The sequence below is a fragment of the Heterodontus francisci genome, chromosome 6 (genome assembly GCF_036365525.1).
Source record: "Heterodontus francisci isolate sHetFra1 chromosome 6, sHetFra1.hap1, whole genome shotgun sequence".
NCBI classification, from domain to species: domain Eukaryota; kingdom Metazoa; phylum Chordata; class Chondrichthyes; order Heterodontiformes; family Heterodontidae; genus Heterodontus; species Heterodontus francisci.
Genome location: NC_090376.1, coordinates 61,778,108 through 61,796,071, shown reverse-complemented (window position 1 = coordinate 61,796,071; position 17,964 = coordinate 61,778,108). Strand labels below are relative to the sequence as shown.

At 45.9% G+C, this 17,964-nt stretch overlaps 1 protein-coding gene across 1 annotated transcript in view; it reads left to right on the top strand.

Moving 5' to 3' along the window:
• LOC137371342 (E3 ubiquitin-protein ligase SH3RF3-like) overlaps positions 1-17,964 on the top strand; it is a 475,007-nt gene that overhangs the window by 429,998 nt on the left and 27,045 nt on the right. The window contains exon 9 of the mRNA XM_068033784.1: positions 17,022-17,362. Coding sequence (XP_067889885.1) covers positions 17,022-17,362 — 341 coding nt within the window. The remainder of the gene's footprint in view (positions 1-17,021; positions 17,363-17,964) is intronic.

Below are 17,964 nucleotides of genomic sequence, written 5' to 3'. Positions count from 1 at the left end.
CAAGTTAAAATAAAGGGCCTATTGAAACCTGTGCAATTCTCATGGCAGCTTGTGTGCTCATAGTTCTTAATGGATTTGCAGAAACTGGGAGGCTGTTCTTGTTTTAGTATTTAGTACTTCCAACTGCCCTCTAGATAATATCTTGGGAAAATGCCAGCTGACTGACAAATAAAATCACTTCTATAAATGTGACTGTTAAAAACAAAGTCAGTTTAAGTTCAAGGACTGAAAGTAATAATTTTCTGCTGGAGAATCTTGGATATAAGACTAAAGGAAGCACAGGTACTGCCCAGAATCTTTGGATTGTGTTGCTTTCCTGAGAGTATAGGCTAATAAAAGCCACTCAAGATTGTTTAAAAAGTGAGGAAGATGAAAATTTTAAAAATGGAAATGCAAATTCAACTTAATAATGCAACATAGGTGATCACATTTGAGAACAGCTCCTTTCAGTCCATTCTGCCAAGAAGGATCCTAATTTCTCTGTGCTTTATTTCAATACACCCTCCCTTTCTCCTGCTAATGCCTTTCTTTGCCTCTGGCCTCCTACACTGCTCCAACCAGGATCTTATAAATTTCAGAAGCTTTGCCTCATATTCCTTTTAGGGACTCTGTCTTCTGATGAGCATTCATTTTGGCAGTTTCGGAGCTCAGCTGGTTCTCTAATTTTCCTGCCAAATCCTCCTGTTCATATTTCAACATGAGCCCTTCCATTTTGGAGCTGTTTCACTCAACTTCTGTCTCTGTAACACCTTTCCACAACTGAACTGAGAAGACCTTTGTATATTATTCAGTAGTTTTCAGCTCTTTTCAACTTTAAGAAATCTATTCATAAACTATTAATCCCATTTGCTACCTCTTTGTATTAGTATTTAACACAATTGTCTCAGCATCTTTTATCTATTTTCCAACGCCCCTCCTCGTTTTCACCAATCCTATCAATGAGGTCTCCAAGCTTTTTAGTTTTACATCTAACAAAGAAAGCTTTCTACTTGAAAAATTAACCCAATGTTTTCAGATGCTGACAGACCTTGCAGAATTTTCTGAACCTGAATTTCCATTGGACTAGCGGTGCACTACTGCTGTAAGTCAGTCAGTAGTGCATCATAGCCTCAGGGAAATCGGCTGGGACCGAGATGCATTACGTCCCAGCCTCCGCTGCAGGTTTCTGCCAGAACATGGCTGATGCTTAACATCCCTAAACATGGGCCCAACCTTGGAAGGAGTGAGGCCAGGAGATGAATTTCTATTTGAGGTGTTTCCACTGTCCTTTCTAACACTCTTAGCCCCCGAACCTTGCAATGAACCTGGTGGACAGGTCTTTAAAGCAACAGAAAAGTGGCTCATTGTGGGGGGTGGGGGTGGGAGGTGGGGGTGGTCTAAGGCCTGCAACTATTAGTCAAAATTTCTGCAGCATGATTTTATTTTGGCAAGCATTCTATTAAAGGGGCTGATGGGATAGAGTTAAAGCATTTTCTTGGTCAATGGTGTCAGCTTCTGCCCTAGCTGCAGGGCAGTTTCATTTTTAACACCCCACTCTTCTGGTAAATGCCCAAGATGCTGTCATTGTGCCATGGGTGCCTGCCACTGGTATGGTAATTTGATGACCTCCCATGACCCCAGACACTCCAGTGGGATCAGGAGCAGAGGCTGACAATGTTTGGTCCTTATGTTTTTAGGCCCTAGTTCTGTGCCACGTTAGCTGAGCTCAGGTCACTACTGTGACCTCAGCTTGGATCAGTTAGTAACATTCTCATCACTGAATCAGAATATTCAGTGCTCAAACCTCACTCCAGGACTTGAGCACACAAACTAGGCTGATACTCCAGTGCAAAAAATAAGAAAGTGCTCTATCATTGGATGCGCTGTCCTTTGGATGAGACATTAAACTGCGGCCTAGTTAAAAAGAATCTGCACCCTTTATGTGTAGTTTTTGGTATCTGACTTAAAATTAATCTCAGCAGCAGTGTGGGAATATTTGGAGACCTGAAAGTGGGCCATGTACCCCTCTTCTCTTTTGCCCGACCTAAGGTATCATAATTTTGAGAAAATATGCTGATAAAGAGGCGATAGAAAGTACGAGAATAAATGGATGAAACACAATAAACCGCATAGTTGCATGTTTTCTCCACTTCTTGGTGTCCCTGAGCCCATGGAAGAGCTGTTATCAGTGCTATTGGTTAAACCTCTAGCCATCCTCTGGGTAACTCTTTGGAAAGATGTTGGCAGTGCAGTGCAGTTACCATATGTTTGAATTTTGTCACACTGGGCTGAATTTTACCCCTCCAACGTCGGGGGTCATGGCGGGGTGGGCCGGAAAATGCCTCTGGGAGAGAGCTGCCATGTGGCCCGGCTGAATATTGCTGGTGGCAGCGAGGCCTCTTGGCGGCACCACCCCCCCACCCCCCCCCGCCCTCGCTCGGCAATGGGACCACCATTTAAATATTTAAATTAATTAAAATCAATGAATTTATGATATTTACGTTCCCACCGTCTGTCCCGGTGTGATCTTTGTGCTGCTGGCCAGCACTCTGCACCTTTGGGTCTCCGTCCAGGGAACCAAGGCGGAAAACTGGTGGAGAGCGGGGAGAAGGCAAGTTTCTCAGTGTGGTGGTGGGGGGGATCAAAGTAATATCATTGGTGTAGGGGATGGTGAGAAGGGTTATAGTTAAAAGTTAATGCACTTTTGGGGGGGAAGGTCAGGTGGACAAAGTAAGTGTTTTGGGGGGGAGGGCAAGTAATTAATTCTATGGTTATTGGGAGAGTGGGAGAGGAGCAAAATAAATGTTTTTAATTTTTTGTATTCAATGTCTCTTTAAATTTTTGAATTCAATGGTAGGGCTCAAAGCCGTTTAAAAATGATGTCAGCGACTGGTCACAGGCAGCTGATGCCATTGCTGGAGACGGACAGCCAGCCCTCTCCATGTCATCGGGGCGGGGGGGAGGGGGCAACTGGCCCCGGCTATTTAAATGATCCACTGCACTTAATAATTTCGGCGGCAGGAGTATAAATTTCAGCCCACGGTTACCAGGATCCCCTGGGATTATTTCTGAGCACAACCTACCGTTGAATGCATTTACACGTTCTTCCAAATGATTCTCACTGTAGTATTCAGGATTGAACTGTGGAAAGTGAACAGCTGTGCTCCAATTTTCTTTTCACTGAATACCTAAAGTGGTGAAAAGAGAAGGGATTCAGAAACCGATTATAAAATGCTTTTTGCTTTGATCCTTTTATTTTTCTTCTGAATTGCCTACGCTTTCTCACCTACACCTTTCTTTTGAAAAGCTACTCTATTGAGACAGTGCACATTTCTATCTCAGTGCCTGCATCCAAATGCCCGACAGGGAACTGGCAAAATCAAATTATTAGGGAGCAGTGATGCTTGAATTTCAGATGAGGCCCTTAGCTTGACATTTCAGCAATCTTTTGCTATCTAGCAGCCCTTAATTAACTCCATTAGTGAGTTGTAAATTTGAGTATTTGTCATTCAGGCTTAGTTGTCACGGTTGGCTGAATTTCATCTGTCCTCTCCAGGCTGCAGTTTGAGCAATGTCCTTGCAGGAAGATTATCTGAACATGACTTGCTTTGTTTGAATTGTACCACATACAAGCAGATGACAGTGATATACAAGCATGGACCTATAACCAGACCGAGTTCAGGAAATGAAGAATACAAATAGTATAAACACCAGCTGAACTCTCATTTGTGTTTACAATCTGCTTTAAATATATTTCCCTCAGCGATTACATCTTACTGATTCACTCTCCCTGTATCAGTTTAGCAGTAATGACAAACCCTCGCACAGAGCTGTAGATTTTGTCCAGCGCTGTCACAATCTAGGTGTATTCTTTGTTGAGAGCTTTTGCATATCTGAGAGGCCTGTGAACATCCAGGGCAGGTCCTGCACCAATTCCCCTGATACCTGTAGCCAGACAACTCAGCAACATTTCTGTTATTCCACCATGAATATACCAGTCTACACATAACCAGCATGTCCAACTGGCGAGCTTGGATGCAGGCCGTGTGGATCTGCTTCAGGGTGTTCTTGAAGAGGTAACTGAAAGCCTGCTCCAAGAGTTCCTGGAGAGATATCACCAGTGGTGCCTCCACAAGAAATTCAGTGGCAGGACAGGTGCTTCAATACCAGTGTCCTCTCTCAAGCCAACATCAAGTTACTGGTCATGGCCAGTCAGTTACACTGGGCGGGCCACATCGTCCGCATGCCTGATACAAGACTCTCACACAAGCTTTCTACTCCACCTCCGTCATGGCAAGAGGTTACCAGGAGGGCAGAGGAAATGCTGCAAGTTTGTTCTTAAAGCATCCCTGAAAAAATGTGACATCTCACTGATTCAGGGGAATCTCTTGCCCGAGACCCCTTAAAATGGAGAACAAACAACAAAGAACAAAGAAAATTACAGCACAGGAACAGGCCCTTCGGCCCTCCAAGCCTGCGCCAATCCAGATCCTCTATCTAAACATGTCACCTATTTTCTAAGGGTCTGAATCTCTTTTCTTCCTGCCCATTCATGTATCTATCTAGATACATCTTAAAAGACGCCATCGTGCCCGCATATACCACCTCCGCTGGCAACGCGTTCCAGGCACCCACCACCCTCTGCGTAAAGAACTTTCCACGCATATCCCCCCTAAACTTTTCCCCTTTCACTTTGAACTCGTGTCCTCTAGTAATTGAATCCCCCACTCTGGGGGAAAAAGCCTCTTGCTATCCACCCTGTCTATACCTCTCATGATTTTGTACACCTCAATCAGGTCCCCCCTCAACCTCCGTCTTTCTAATGAAAATAATCCTAATCTACTCAACCTCTCTTCATAGCTAGCGCCCTCCATACCAGGCAACATCCTGGTGAACCTCCTCTGCACCCTCTCCAAAGCATCCACATCCTTTTGGTAATGTGGCGACCAGAACTGCACGCAGTATTCCAAATGTGGCCGAACCAAAGTCCTATACAACTGTAACATGACCTGCCAACTCTTGTACTCAATACCCCGTCCGATGAAGGAAAGCATGCCGTATGCCTTCTTGACCACTGTATTTACCTGCGTTGCCACCTTCAGGGAACAGTGGACCTGAACACCCAAATCTCTCTGGACATCAATTTTCCCCAGGACTTTTCCATTTACTGTATAGTTCACTCTTGAATTGGATCTTCCAAAATGCATCACCTCGCATTTGCCCTGATTGAACTCCATCTGCCATTTCTCTGCCCAACTCTCCAATCTATCTATATTCTGCTGTATTCTCTGACAGTCCCCTTCACTATCTGCTACTCCACCAATCTTAGTGTCGTCTGCAAACTTGCTAATCAGTCCACCTATACTTTCCTCCAAATCATTAATATATATCACAAACAACAGTGGTCCCAGCACGGATCCCTGTGGAACACCACTGGTCACCCGTCTCCATTTTGAGAAACTCCCCTCTACTGCTACTCTCTGTCTCCTGTTGCCCAGCCAGTTCTTTATCCATCTAGCCAGTACACCTTGGACCCCATGCGCCTTCACTTTCTCCATCAGCCTACCATGGGGAACCTTATCAAACGCCTTACTGAAGTCCATGTATATGACATCGACAGCCCTTCCCTCATCAATCAACTTTGTCACTTCCTCATGTTGGTAAGACATGACCTTCCCTGCACAAAACCATGTTGCCTATCACTGATAAGCCCATTTTCTTCCAAATGGGAATAGATCCTATCCCTCAGTATCTTCTCCAGCAGCTTCCCTACCACTGACGTCAGGCTCACCGGTCTATAATTACCTGGATTATCCCTGCTACCCTTCTTAAACAAGGGGACAACATTAGCAATTCTCCAGTCCTCCGGGACCTCACCCGTGTTTAAGGATGCTGCAAAGATATCTGTTGAGGCCCCAGCTATTTCCTCTCTCGCTTCCCTCAGTAACCTGGGATAGATCCCATCCGGACCTGGCGACTTGTCCACCTTAATGCCCTTTAGAATACCCAACACTTCCTCCCTCCTTATGCCAACTTGACCTAGAGTAATCAAACATCTGTTCCTAACCTCAACATCCGTCATGTCCCTCTCCTCGGTGAATACCGATGCAAAGTACTCGTTTAGAATCTCACCCATTTTCTCTGAGTCCAAGCATAACATTCCTCCTTTGTCCTATAGTGGGCCAATCCTTTCTCGAGTTACCCTCTTTCTCCTTATATATGAATAAAAGGCTTTGGGATTTTATTTAACCCTGTTTGCTAAAGATATTTCATGACCCCTTTTAGCCCTCTTAATTCCTCGTTTCAGATTGGTCCTACATTCCCGATATTCTTTCAAAGCTTCGTCTTTCATCAGCCGCCTAGACCTTATGTATGCTTCCTTTTTCCTCTTAGCTAGTCTCACAATTTCACCTGTCATCCATGGTTCCCTAATCTTGCCATTTCTATCCCTCATTTTCACAGGAACATGTCTCTCCTGCGCGCTAATCAACCTCTCTTTAAAAGCCTCCCACATATCACATGTGGATTTACCTTCAAACAGCTGCTCCCAATCTACATTCCCCAGCTCCTGCCGAATTTTGGTATAGTTGGCCTTCCCCCAATTTAGCACTCTTCCTTTAGGACCACTCTCGTCTTTGACCATGAGTATTTTAAAGCTTACGGAATTGTGATCACTATTCCCAAAGTAGTCCCCTACTGAAACTTCAAACACCTGGCCGGGCTCATTCCCCAACACCAGGTCCAGTATGGCCCCTTCCCGAGTTGGACTATTTACATACTGCTCTAGAAAACCCTCCTGGATGCTCCTTACAAATTCTGCTCCATCTAGACCTCTAACACTAAGTGAATCCCAGTCAATGTTGGGAAAATTAAAATCTCCTATCACCACCACCCTGTTGCTCCTACATCTTTCCATAATCTGTTTACATATTTGGACCTCTATCTCACGCTCGCTGTTGGGAGGCCTGTAGTACAGCCCCAACATTGTTACCGCACCCTTCCTATTTCTGAGTTCTGTCCATATTGCCTCACTGCTCGAGTCCTCCATAGTGCCCTCCTTCAGCACAGCTGTGATATCCTCTTTGACCAGTAATGCAACTCCTCCACCCCTTTTACCTCCCTCTCTATCCCGCCTGAAACATCGATATCCTGGGATATTTAGTTGCCAATCATGCCCTTCCCTCAACCAAGTCTCAGTAATAGCAATAACATCATACTCCCAGGTACTAATCCAAGCCCTAAGTTCATCTGCCTTACCTACTACACTTCTTGCATTAAAACAAATGCACCTCAGACCACCAGTCCCTTTACATTCATCATCTGCTCCCTGCCTGCTCTTCCCCTTCGTCACACTGACTTCATTATCTAGTTCCTTACAGGCTTTTGTTACTACCTCCTTACTGTCAACTGACCTCCTCAATTGGTTCCCATCCCCCTGCCACATTAGTTTAAACCCTCCCCAACAGCGTTAGCAAAAGCACCCCCAAGGACATTGGTTCCAGTCCGGCCCAGGTGTAGACCGTCCAATTTGTAATAGTCCCACCTCCCCCAGAACCGGTCCCAATGTCCCAAAAATCTGAAGAAGAAGCATCCGCGAAGGTGCCAGCCAGTTTGAACAACTTCGACATGCCCAGGCAGCGACCAAGCGCAAACAGCAGAAGGAGCGTTCAGAAATTCGAGCATCCCATTCACTCGCTTCACCAAACGCCACCTGCCCCACCTGTGGCAGAATGTGCGGATCCAGAATTGGACAATTCAGTCACCTAATGTGGGCTGGTGGGCCTCAGTTATGCTCCCAGCTCTTACATTGCTCTTTGTCTACAGTCATGAGTGCTCTTCACATGCATGCACCAGCTTTTAAATTTCAGTTCGATTTAATGTGAAGAGATTGCAACTGGAGTGCTGGCCCCCTGCAAACATTGTAAACTAAGTTGTAAAAAAGTTCCTGGCCTATTTTTGTATTGCATAGAAACTTTTAAAATTTGACATTGTACTGTGCTGCAGTTATTGCTACATCTGATGTGAAGTCCAAGAATTGTCAGACTTCCTTCTCGAGATGGCCTCACACTTCTTTCCGTAATGCAGTGCACAGTGGGACTGGTGATCTGATCCAAGTTATTTTGCATTCATCGGCATCCAAAAGTGCTTTATAGCAGCTCAAAACCAGTGGTACAACTCAACCTATATAGGAGGTTTGAAAAATCAGCTCCGAGAACTGTGAGTTTGTCGTGATCATACATCAGAATCTTAGTAGCATAAATAATGTCCTCAAGTGGTTTTGAGGAAACTACACAGCCAGCTTTTGGCATTATCAGGTAATGTATATGCTGTATGTCATCACTATTCATTCAGCTCAAGTCCCGTGCTGATCTTTCCTGTCCAGATACTAAGTGCAAGCTCCTCGGGTAACTAAGCAAACCTCAATGGGACTAAGCTATATTTGAGATAGTTCTAACACACAGGACACAGAAAAGTCATAACATGTTAGTAATGTAGAGGCTAATCTAACAACCAATTGATAAATGAGGTAGAGAGTTACTATAGAAGAGTGGACAGAACAGCAATTAACTGTTACTAATAGAAAAGCACAATGGAACTGTCTGTGTTTTCAGCATTGAGTATGGGCTGAAAGCTACATGAGTATGGCACAGGCAAATTCTGAAACTGATTATGAATTTCACTACATTTAATTCAATTCAGTTGTAGTCATCCTTCTGTTCCAAAGTGGGAGTCCTGAATGTGTTAATATACGACTTACGAATATAACATTTAATTAACTAGGCCTCTCATGATCTATTTTAATAGGTCATTCAACATGTGGAAGCATGTCCATCAATCTTCCTAATTTTATTAGAAAACTAGCACTTTGATGGGCAGCAGGTCACTTTTAGTTAATTACAGAAGACCAGTTGTTGAGAGTAATTGATCAGTACGCCTAAACTGCAGATGCTAACGGGTAGTATGTGTTACCAGAATATATATCAGGCTGAAAATTTAAAGGAGAATTTATTGCTATTTTTGAGAAGGGAATTAATTTGCTCTGTTTGAAATGTCCTTTTTTGCAGCCGTCTTGCATGGTGCCATTGTGTTTAAGAAGCAGAATTGTGTTTTATTTTACATGAGTCATGTCACGTGTATGACTTCCAAATGTCTTTTTGATAACTTGACAGGGGTGTAAATATGCCTTTCAGACTTTATTAACAATCTGCATCAAGTATTCGCCTCACTCCTTTTTATAGGGTTATGCTTTCTGCAGAAGCCTAGCACAGTTTCGTGATTAAGACTGTTATACAGGATACAGAGAGTAAATGAGTAAAACACAATCTATTACTTTTTAGCAAAACATTTCCCTGCCTGTCCCCTGACTACATTTTTACATTTTATGTTCTAGTAAAGCTCCCCCTTTTTTATAATGTGTTGTGAAACTCCGCACCTAAACCTTGTGAAAATAGCCACAGAAGGTGAACTTTTAATCCAAAATATTGATTGAAAATTGCCATATACCAAATGTAAAAAAACGACAGAGGACTGTTAAAGTAATCAACGCAATCTCTAACACATGTGTCTTAACCCACTGGAACACTTGTCATAACTACTCCCTTGTGTTCCAGCTATATACACACTGCCAGAAATCTTTTATTCTCTGCATACCATACATCTGTGATGATATGAGTTTGAGTCCTTGTCGAAATTAAGGCTGCATTTGCTGACAACGCAACCACTAGGTGGCGCAGTACTTGCACATGCGCAAATGCAGGTTCTTCAACTGGAACGTCAGTGTTTGCGACGTTCAGGCAGCTGCCAGGATTAAAGATGGCGCTGCTCAACCTATCACAGGAAATGCTTATGGCTAGATCAGTCGAGCAAACTAACCTGACATTAAGTTGGATGGAAGCCTAGTAATATGCTATATAGTTGTAGGAGAGCATCTGCAGCGCACTGTCGGCAATGCTGCATGCCTTTATTTAAACCACTGCAAAAAAAAACCCTTAGCAAATGTAATCACCTCTAAGTCTGCCAAATGATGCTTCACCTCCCGAAGGACGTGGATGAGCTTTCCGGACGTCGATGGTGGGCACTGAGGAAATGGCTTATTACCTGCACCAGATTCCACCCCCCCTCCCCCCCCCCTTTACCCCCCTTCCACCCCCCTCCCCTTCCCTGCTCCACCCTCTCAGCTCACCCCCTCACAACCCCGTCCCAGCCCGCCCCCCCTCGCACCATCTTCACCCCGCACCCCCTTCCCCTGCACCCCCCCCTCCTCCCTCTACCCCTCCCCCTTGCATCCCCTCCTCCCACCGGCACCATCCTACACCTGTGTAGGGGCCCCAACAACCCCACTGCCTTGTGGGCGTCTCGGGAGAGACCAAGGCTAAGGGAGTAAACCCTAACAGAAAATCCGGAGCGGAACCCCGTAGGCGGTCATGTGTCACCTTTGGCATGTTTCCGGCAGTTCCTGCAGCCATACTGGTGCCAAACGTCGTGTCCTGCACTCCTTTGGACCCCACCAGAAAGGCCGAGAGGGGGGTTTTGACGACTGGGCAACTCTCAACCTCCATAAATTTGCCCAGGCATGCGCCATGGAGAGGTCACTCCATAGTTGCCTCACAGCGACTGAAACAACACGGAAGGCAGCAGTTACGGGTTATAAGTCCAGATAAATTGGCGTAGAAACTGGGCGCCACGGGTTGCCTTTGTCGGTGGGAGAGGTCATTGCACCTCACTGGACAGCTACCGCCCGCCTCAAACCGGGCAGCCCCCGGTCAATAAGGTTCTGTCCCGCCACAGTCTGCCTGCTTCAATGGGTGCTTGGAGCTCAGGGTCATTGCCCGAAAGGTGGACTGATACACCGCACCAAACAACATGAAAAAAGGAAAGAAGGTACCAGCCCTTCGCTTTGCAAGCTGGAACGTCAGAACTATGTGTCCTGGCCTGTCGGAAGACCTTACACAAATCAACGATTCTCGGAAGACCGCCATCATTAACAACGAGCTCAGTAGACTCAATGTGGACATTGCAGCACTTCAGGAGACTCGCCTCCCCGCGAGTGGCTCTCTAGCAGAGCAAGACTACACCTTCTTCTGGCAGGGCAGGGATCCTGAAGAACCAAGACAGCATGGAGTGGGCTTCGCCATCAGAAACTCCTTGCTCAGCATGATAGAGCCTCCCTCAAATGGCTCGGAACGCATACTGTCCATCCGACTGCTCACCACCTCTGGTCCAGTACACCTACTCAGCATCTATGCTCCAACACTCTGTTCCGCACCTGAAGCTAAAGACCAGTTCTATGAACAACTCCATAACATCATTAGCAGCATCCCCAACACCGAACACCTATTCCTGCTGGGGGACTTTAATGCCAGGGTTGGGGCCGACCATGACTCATGGCCCTCCTGCCTTGGGCGCTATGGCATTGGAAGGATGAATGAGAACGGGCAGAGACTGCTTGAGTTGTGTACCTATCATAACCTCTGCATCACCAACTCGTTCTTTCACACTAAACCCTGTCACCAGGTTTCATGGAGGCACCCAAGATCACGTCGTTGGCACCAGCTAGACCTCATTGTCACAAGGCGAGCCGCCTTAAACAGTGTTCAAATCACACGCAGCTTCCACAGTGCGGACTGCGACACCGACCACTCCCTGGTGTGCAGCAAGGTTAGACTCAGACCAAAGAAGTTGCATCATTCCAAGCAGAAGGGCCACCCGCGCATCAACACGAGCAGAATTTCTCACCCACAGCTGTTACAAAAATTTCTAAATTCACTTGTAACAGCCCTTCAAAACACTCCCACAGGGGATGCTGAGACCAAGTGGGCCCACATCAGAGACGCCATCTATGAGTCAGCTTTGACCACCTACGGCAAAAGTGCGAAGAGAAATGCAGACTGGTTTCAATCTCATAATGAAGAGCTGGAACCTGTCACAGCCGCTAAGCGCATTGCACTTTTGAACTACAAGAAAGCCCCCAGCGATTTAACATCCGCAGCACTTAAAGCAGCCAGAAGTACTGCACAAAGAACAGCTAGGCGTTGCGCAAACGACTACTGGCAACACCTATGCAGTCATATTCAGCTGGCCTCAGACACCGGAAACATCAGAGGAATGTATGATGGCATGAAGAGAGCTCTTGGGCCAACCATCAAGAAGATCACCCCCCTCAAATCTAAATCGGGGGACATAATCACTGACCAACGCAAACAGATGGACCGCTGGGTTGAGCACTACCTAGAACTGTACTCCAGGGAGAATGCTGTCACTGAGACTGCCCTCAATGCAGCCCAGCCTCTACCAGTCATGGATGAGCTGGACATACAGCCAACCAAATCGGAACTCAGTGATGCCATTGATTCCCTAGCCAGCGGAAAAGCCCCTGGGAAGGACAGCATTACCCCTGAAATAATCAAGAGTGCCAAGCCTGCTATACTCTCAGCACTACATGAACTGCTATGCCTGTGCTGGGACGAGGGAGCAGTACCCCAGGACATGCGCGATGCCAACATCATCACCCTCTATAAAAACAAAGGTGACCGCGGTGACTGCAACAACTACCGTGGAATCTCCCTGCTCAGCATAGTGGGGAAAGTCTTTGCTCGAGTCGCTCTGAACAGGCTCCAGAAGCTGGCCGAGCGCGTCTACCCTGAGGCACAGTGTGGCTTTCGTGCAGAGAGATCGACTATTGACATGCTGTTCTCCCTTCGTCAGATACAGGAGAAATGCCGTGAACAGCAGATGCCCCTCTACATTGCTTTCATTGATCTCACCAAAGCCTTTGACCTCGTCAGCAGACGTGGTCTCTTCAGACTACTAGAAAAGATCGGATGTCCACCAAAGCTACTAAGTATCATCACCTCATTCCATGACAATATGAAAGGCACAATTCAACATGGTGGCTCCTCATCAGAGCCCTTTCCTATCCTGAGTGGTGTGAAACAGGGCTGTGTTCTCGCACCCACACTTTTTGGGATTTTCTTCTCCCTGCTGCTTTCACATGCGTTCAAATCCTCTGAAGAAGGAATTTTCCTCCACACAAGATCAGGGGGCAGGTTGTTCAACCTTGCCCGTCTAAGAGCGAAGTCCAAAGTACGGAAAGTCCTCATCAGAGAACTCCTCTTTGCTGACGATGCTGCTTTAACATCTCACACTGAAGAATGCCTGCAGAGTCTCATCGACAGGTTTGCGTCTGCCTGCAATGAATTTGGCCTAACCATCAGCCTCAAGAAAACGAACATCATGGGGCAGGATGTCAGAAATGCTCCATCCATCAATATTGGCGACCACGCTCTGGAAGTGGTTCAAGAGTTCACCTACCTAGGCTCAACTATCACCAGTAACCTGTCTCTAGATGCAGAAATCAACAAGCGCATGGGTAAGGCTTCCACTGCTATGTTCAGACTGGCCAAGAGAGTGTGGGAAAATGGCGCACTGACACGGAACACAAAAGTCCGAGTGTATCAGGCCTGTGTCCTCAGTACCTTGCTCTACGGCAGCGAGGCCTGGACAACGTATGCCAGCCAAGAGCGACGTCTCAATTCATTCCATCTTCGCTGCCTTCGGAGAATACTTGGCATCAGGTGGCAGGACTATATCTCCAACACAGAAGTCCTTGAAGCGGCCAACATCCCCAGCTTATACACACTACTGAGTCAGCGGCGCTTGAGATGGCTTGGCCATGTGAGCCGCATGGAAGATGGCAGGATCCCCAAAGACACATTGTACAGCGAGCTCGCCACTGGTATCAGACCCACCGGCCGTCCATGTCTCCGTTATAAAGACGTCTGCAAACGCGACATGAAATCGTGTGACATTGATCACAAGTCGTGGGAGTCAGTTGCCAGCATTCGCCAGAGCTGGCGGGCAGCCATAAAGACAGGGCTAAATTGTGGCGAGTCGAAGAGACTTAGTAGTTGGCAGGAAAAAAGACAGAGGCGCAAGGGGAGAGCCAACTGTGCAACAGCCCCAACAAACAAATTTCTCTGCAGCACCTGTGGAAGAGCCTGTTACTCCAGAATTGGCCTTTATAGCCACTCCAGGCGCTGCTTCACAAACCACTGACCACCTCCAGGCGCGTATCCATTGTCTCTCGAGATAAGGAGGCCCAAAAGAAAAAGTTGTAGGATACTAATTGTATTCCTTGGATCCATTTAGTATTCCAGTAATCCTATTAAATACAAAAGGAATTTTATGATTGAATTTCCATTGGAAGAGTGAATTGTCACCCTGATCGAAAATCAGGCAGAGTATAAAATGTGCTGCCAATTCATTATTGTGATTCGTTTATATAACTGAGGAGGACTGATTTCACCTGAATGCAGCTACTAGCTCCCACTCCACTGGCCCTCCTGCCCCCTTGTCAACTCGCTTTCTCTCCCTCCTCTCCACGGGCCACTTCCCCCCCCCCCCCCCTCAGCCACTCGCCCCAGATCTCACTGCTCCCCCCCCCCCCCACTTCCCTGCCTCATTGTTCCCCGCTCGCGCCACCCCACTCTTCGGCCACTCGCTCACTCTCCGCCCCCTGCCGCTCACTCTAGGTCATGTCACCTCCCTCCTCTCGGCCACTCGCCTCAAAGTCTCCCATTCAGCCGCTTCCTCCAGCTGAGTGAGGGGGGCTGGATACCCAATGATGCTTTATCGCGCATGCACGAAGATGGCGCAATGATGTCATCCGCGCACGTGCCACGTCATCCTGGCAAGATGTAGCTGTGCATGTGCCCAGCTTGGTGCACTCTGATGACGTCAGCAGGCCGCTGCATTGTCAGGAATCACTTTGAGAAATTAAATCCTATTTCTGAATCTGTATATGAATGCTTCAATAAAATCAAATAAAAGCAAAAGAATGGGTTTAGTTCCTAGGTTTTAAACATAAGAGCTGCGAAATTTGGCTCCATAGAGCCCAGTCTTTTGGTGCTACAGGTGCCGTTTTATTTCTAAAATGCCCGTCTGCAGTGCACGTGCACGTGCACATTTCTGGTGCTAGCCATGCTGGGCACCATTTTGATGAGAGCCTTAGCGCGTGTGCAAGCGTGTCTGGCAAAAGTAAGCAGAGTAGACAGGTCTTGACATTAATCAGCATGTAACACTTACTTGACAACAGCGCTGCCATTTTGAAGCTCTACGCTGCAGCTAATGCACTCTCTTAATCTCGCACAGTTGAATATGCGCTCGGCAGCCAGAAGAACCCCCCACAACAGTACCATTTAAAGGGATCATCAACCACTTTCAAGTTAGTTGCTGATTGATTTCTTCTAGCTCTCGCTGCAATTGTTGAAGTGTTTGGTGGTTTGCAGAGTTGTTTAAATTTGCTGAAATCTGCTGGAAATGGTGTGGAATGTGCTGAAGGACTTTGTCATGACTCCAAGCATTCTGCAGAAACCACTTGCTCCCAGACATGTGTGCCGTAGTTTGCATCCCCCTTGGACTAAAGCTTGATAAAGAGAATGAGCAGAGGCAACCGAGAGCAGGACAAACACCCGGAAGAAGGAGGAGGAGGAGACAGAGAAGGGCTCTCAGCAGGAGGCCATATCAAGCCAGAGTGTTCCAGGAGCAATTCACCTACCCGAACTTCAGTGAGGAACAGTGTCAGACATCTCCACCTCGCTCAGGAGGTCCTCACTGAAATCTACCACCTGTTGTAGCCACAACTGCAGCCTCAAAGCAGGGCATGGATAGCAGTGCTGCATCCAGGCTCGCTGTCCACTGTTGCCTAAGGGAGGTCACTGAGGCTTTGTATTCCAAGAGAGCTGAACACATTTCCTTTTCTCTTGCTTGGGAAAAGCAGAAAAAGTGAGCACACTGCTTCACAAGGATTGCAGGCTTCCCCTTTGTGTAGGGTGCTATTAACTGCAACCACGTCACTTTGCAGGCACTGCCTGTTAATTCTGAGCATTCAGCTGGTGTAGGACCATAGGCTGCATAACATGTGGGTAAATTATTGGTGTCTTGCCTTCATTCTGAGGCAGTCCGCTGTACCATCTGCATTTGAGCCACCACGCCAATCATAAAATGGTTATTGGGCAACGCGGGCTATTACTGACCACATGGCTCACGTCTTCGGTGCACAAACCATGCACACATGGGCAGCATGAATATAACAAAAGCCATTCTATCACAAAATGTGATACATGAGACCATTGGATTGCTTAAACAATGCGTCTGCTGCATTGAATGCCCTCGAGGAGCCCTGCAATACTCACCAGTAGTGTTTTGATAGAAATTCACTGTCCTTTTGCCACTGCAATGGATTATCAGTGTGACAATGTGGTTCATCAATTTTGTTCCATTTGCTCAGCTCTACACTTTAGATATGAAATTTGGCTGCAACTATTTGGTTAGTTTTGATCTGTACATCCAATCTTGCTTTTAGATATGGGAATTACAAAGCTTTCCAGCAAATGCAAAATTGATCAGGGCTGCGCAAGGGATATTGTACCTCATCCCATCTTACATGTGAAAAGTTGAGTTATAGGTGAATGGGAGAACAAGGGAAGCAAGTGGTAATAGCCAAACATAAGACTATAATATTTATTTGTCTCCTAGATGCTATTAACCCATCCCCATGCAACAGGATTCAGTTATATGGGCAAGAAGTTTCAATCAACAACATCCAGATGTGTAGCTATAGTTTTGATAATGTAAAATCCAAGCTATATCTTATTCAGTTGCATGTTTTTATGTCCTTTTAACATAGGGAAGTTATTTATATGCAACAGTTTGACATACACAGGGTTTAATGGTGCCTGTTATATTCCTATTAAGGCTAGTAATATATGAGCTTGAATTAGTCTGGTTAAGTGTGTAATGTATATAATAGGCTACAAGACTGCTGATTACAACATTTGGGTTGACTGCATATTGCTGCAAGTTCACTGTAGCAGAAGAGCCATGTATTAAAAGGCTGCTGTGGAATTTCAAACTGCCTAAAATTGAATGTAATTAATCAAACAGAAGGCTGAATTTATAAAGAGATTGAAAGAGCAGATTTAAAAACAAAATCCTGATATTTTCTTGGCTAGTTTTCCAAAAAGACTTCTTTTAATTTGCAGAAAGAGAAGAAAAGTGGACTCTTAAAACTTCTATCAGGAGCATCAGGAAAGAAGAAGTCTCGCTCACCTCCATCTGTATCTCCAACTCATGATTCCCAACAGGCAGCAGCAGAGAATACTATGCAAGGAGCTGTGGGTCCTGAAGTTCCTCCAGTCTCGAGCCACGGCAGGGCTGGGTCTTGCCCTTTAGAAAGTGAAATGCAAGGGGCTATGGGAATGGAGCCACTGCACAGGAAAACCGGCTCCTTGGATTCCAACTTTTCCATTTCTCCACCCACACGGCAGATGTGTTCTTCTATGGTTGCAATCCGTCCAGATCTGAAGCCATTGCCTTGTGAAAGGTAGGTATATAATAAATTAAAAAGACTGAAACTTCACTGAATATTTATCTGCCTTTAACTAAATAAAATGTTTCAGTGTGACGGTTTAATAGAAATTATAATTTTTTCATCCCAACATGGCTCTATATAGGGAAAGGTTTATATAATAGTTCTGTCTGACTCTTATCTATCCATAACCTGCCTCTGCTGTAAAGTTAATCCTCTGCCAAATTTGAAAATTCTTCCTTCCAAAATGCATCACATCACATTTCTAAGAGTCTGAAGACTGAAAAGTCTTCAAGTGTTAGAGCATGGTTTGCTGTACTTACATCTCATGAAGTTAATGGACAATAACCTTTAGCGAGCAATGTCACAGGTAATGGAACAGAATGTCTTACCCATTTACGTCATGAAGCATGGGCCAATGAAACTGATCTCTCCTTTTCAAAGCAGATTAAGGTGAGGATGAAAATTCAATTCGGACATGCTTTGAAGCATCCAGGATCACCTGAATTGCCTCGTGTGCGTATTTATCCATAACTGTTACTGGTTTTTGATCCCTTGTGGACTGCTCATATGGCTGCCAATTCCCCAGCAGTTACCATCGTCCTGTATATTTTAAC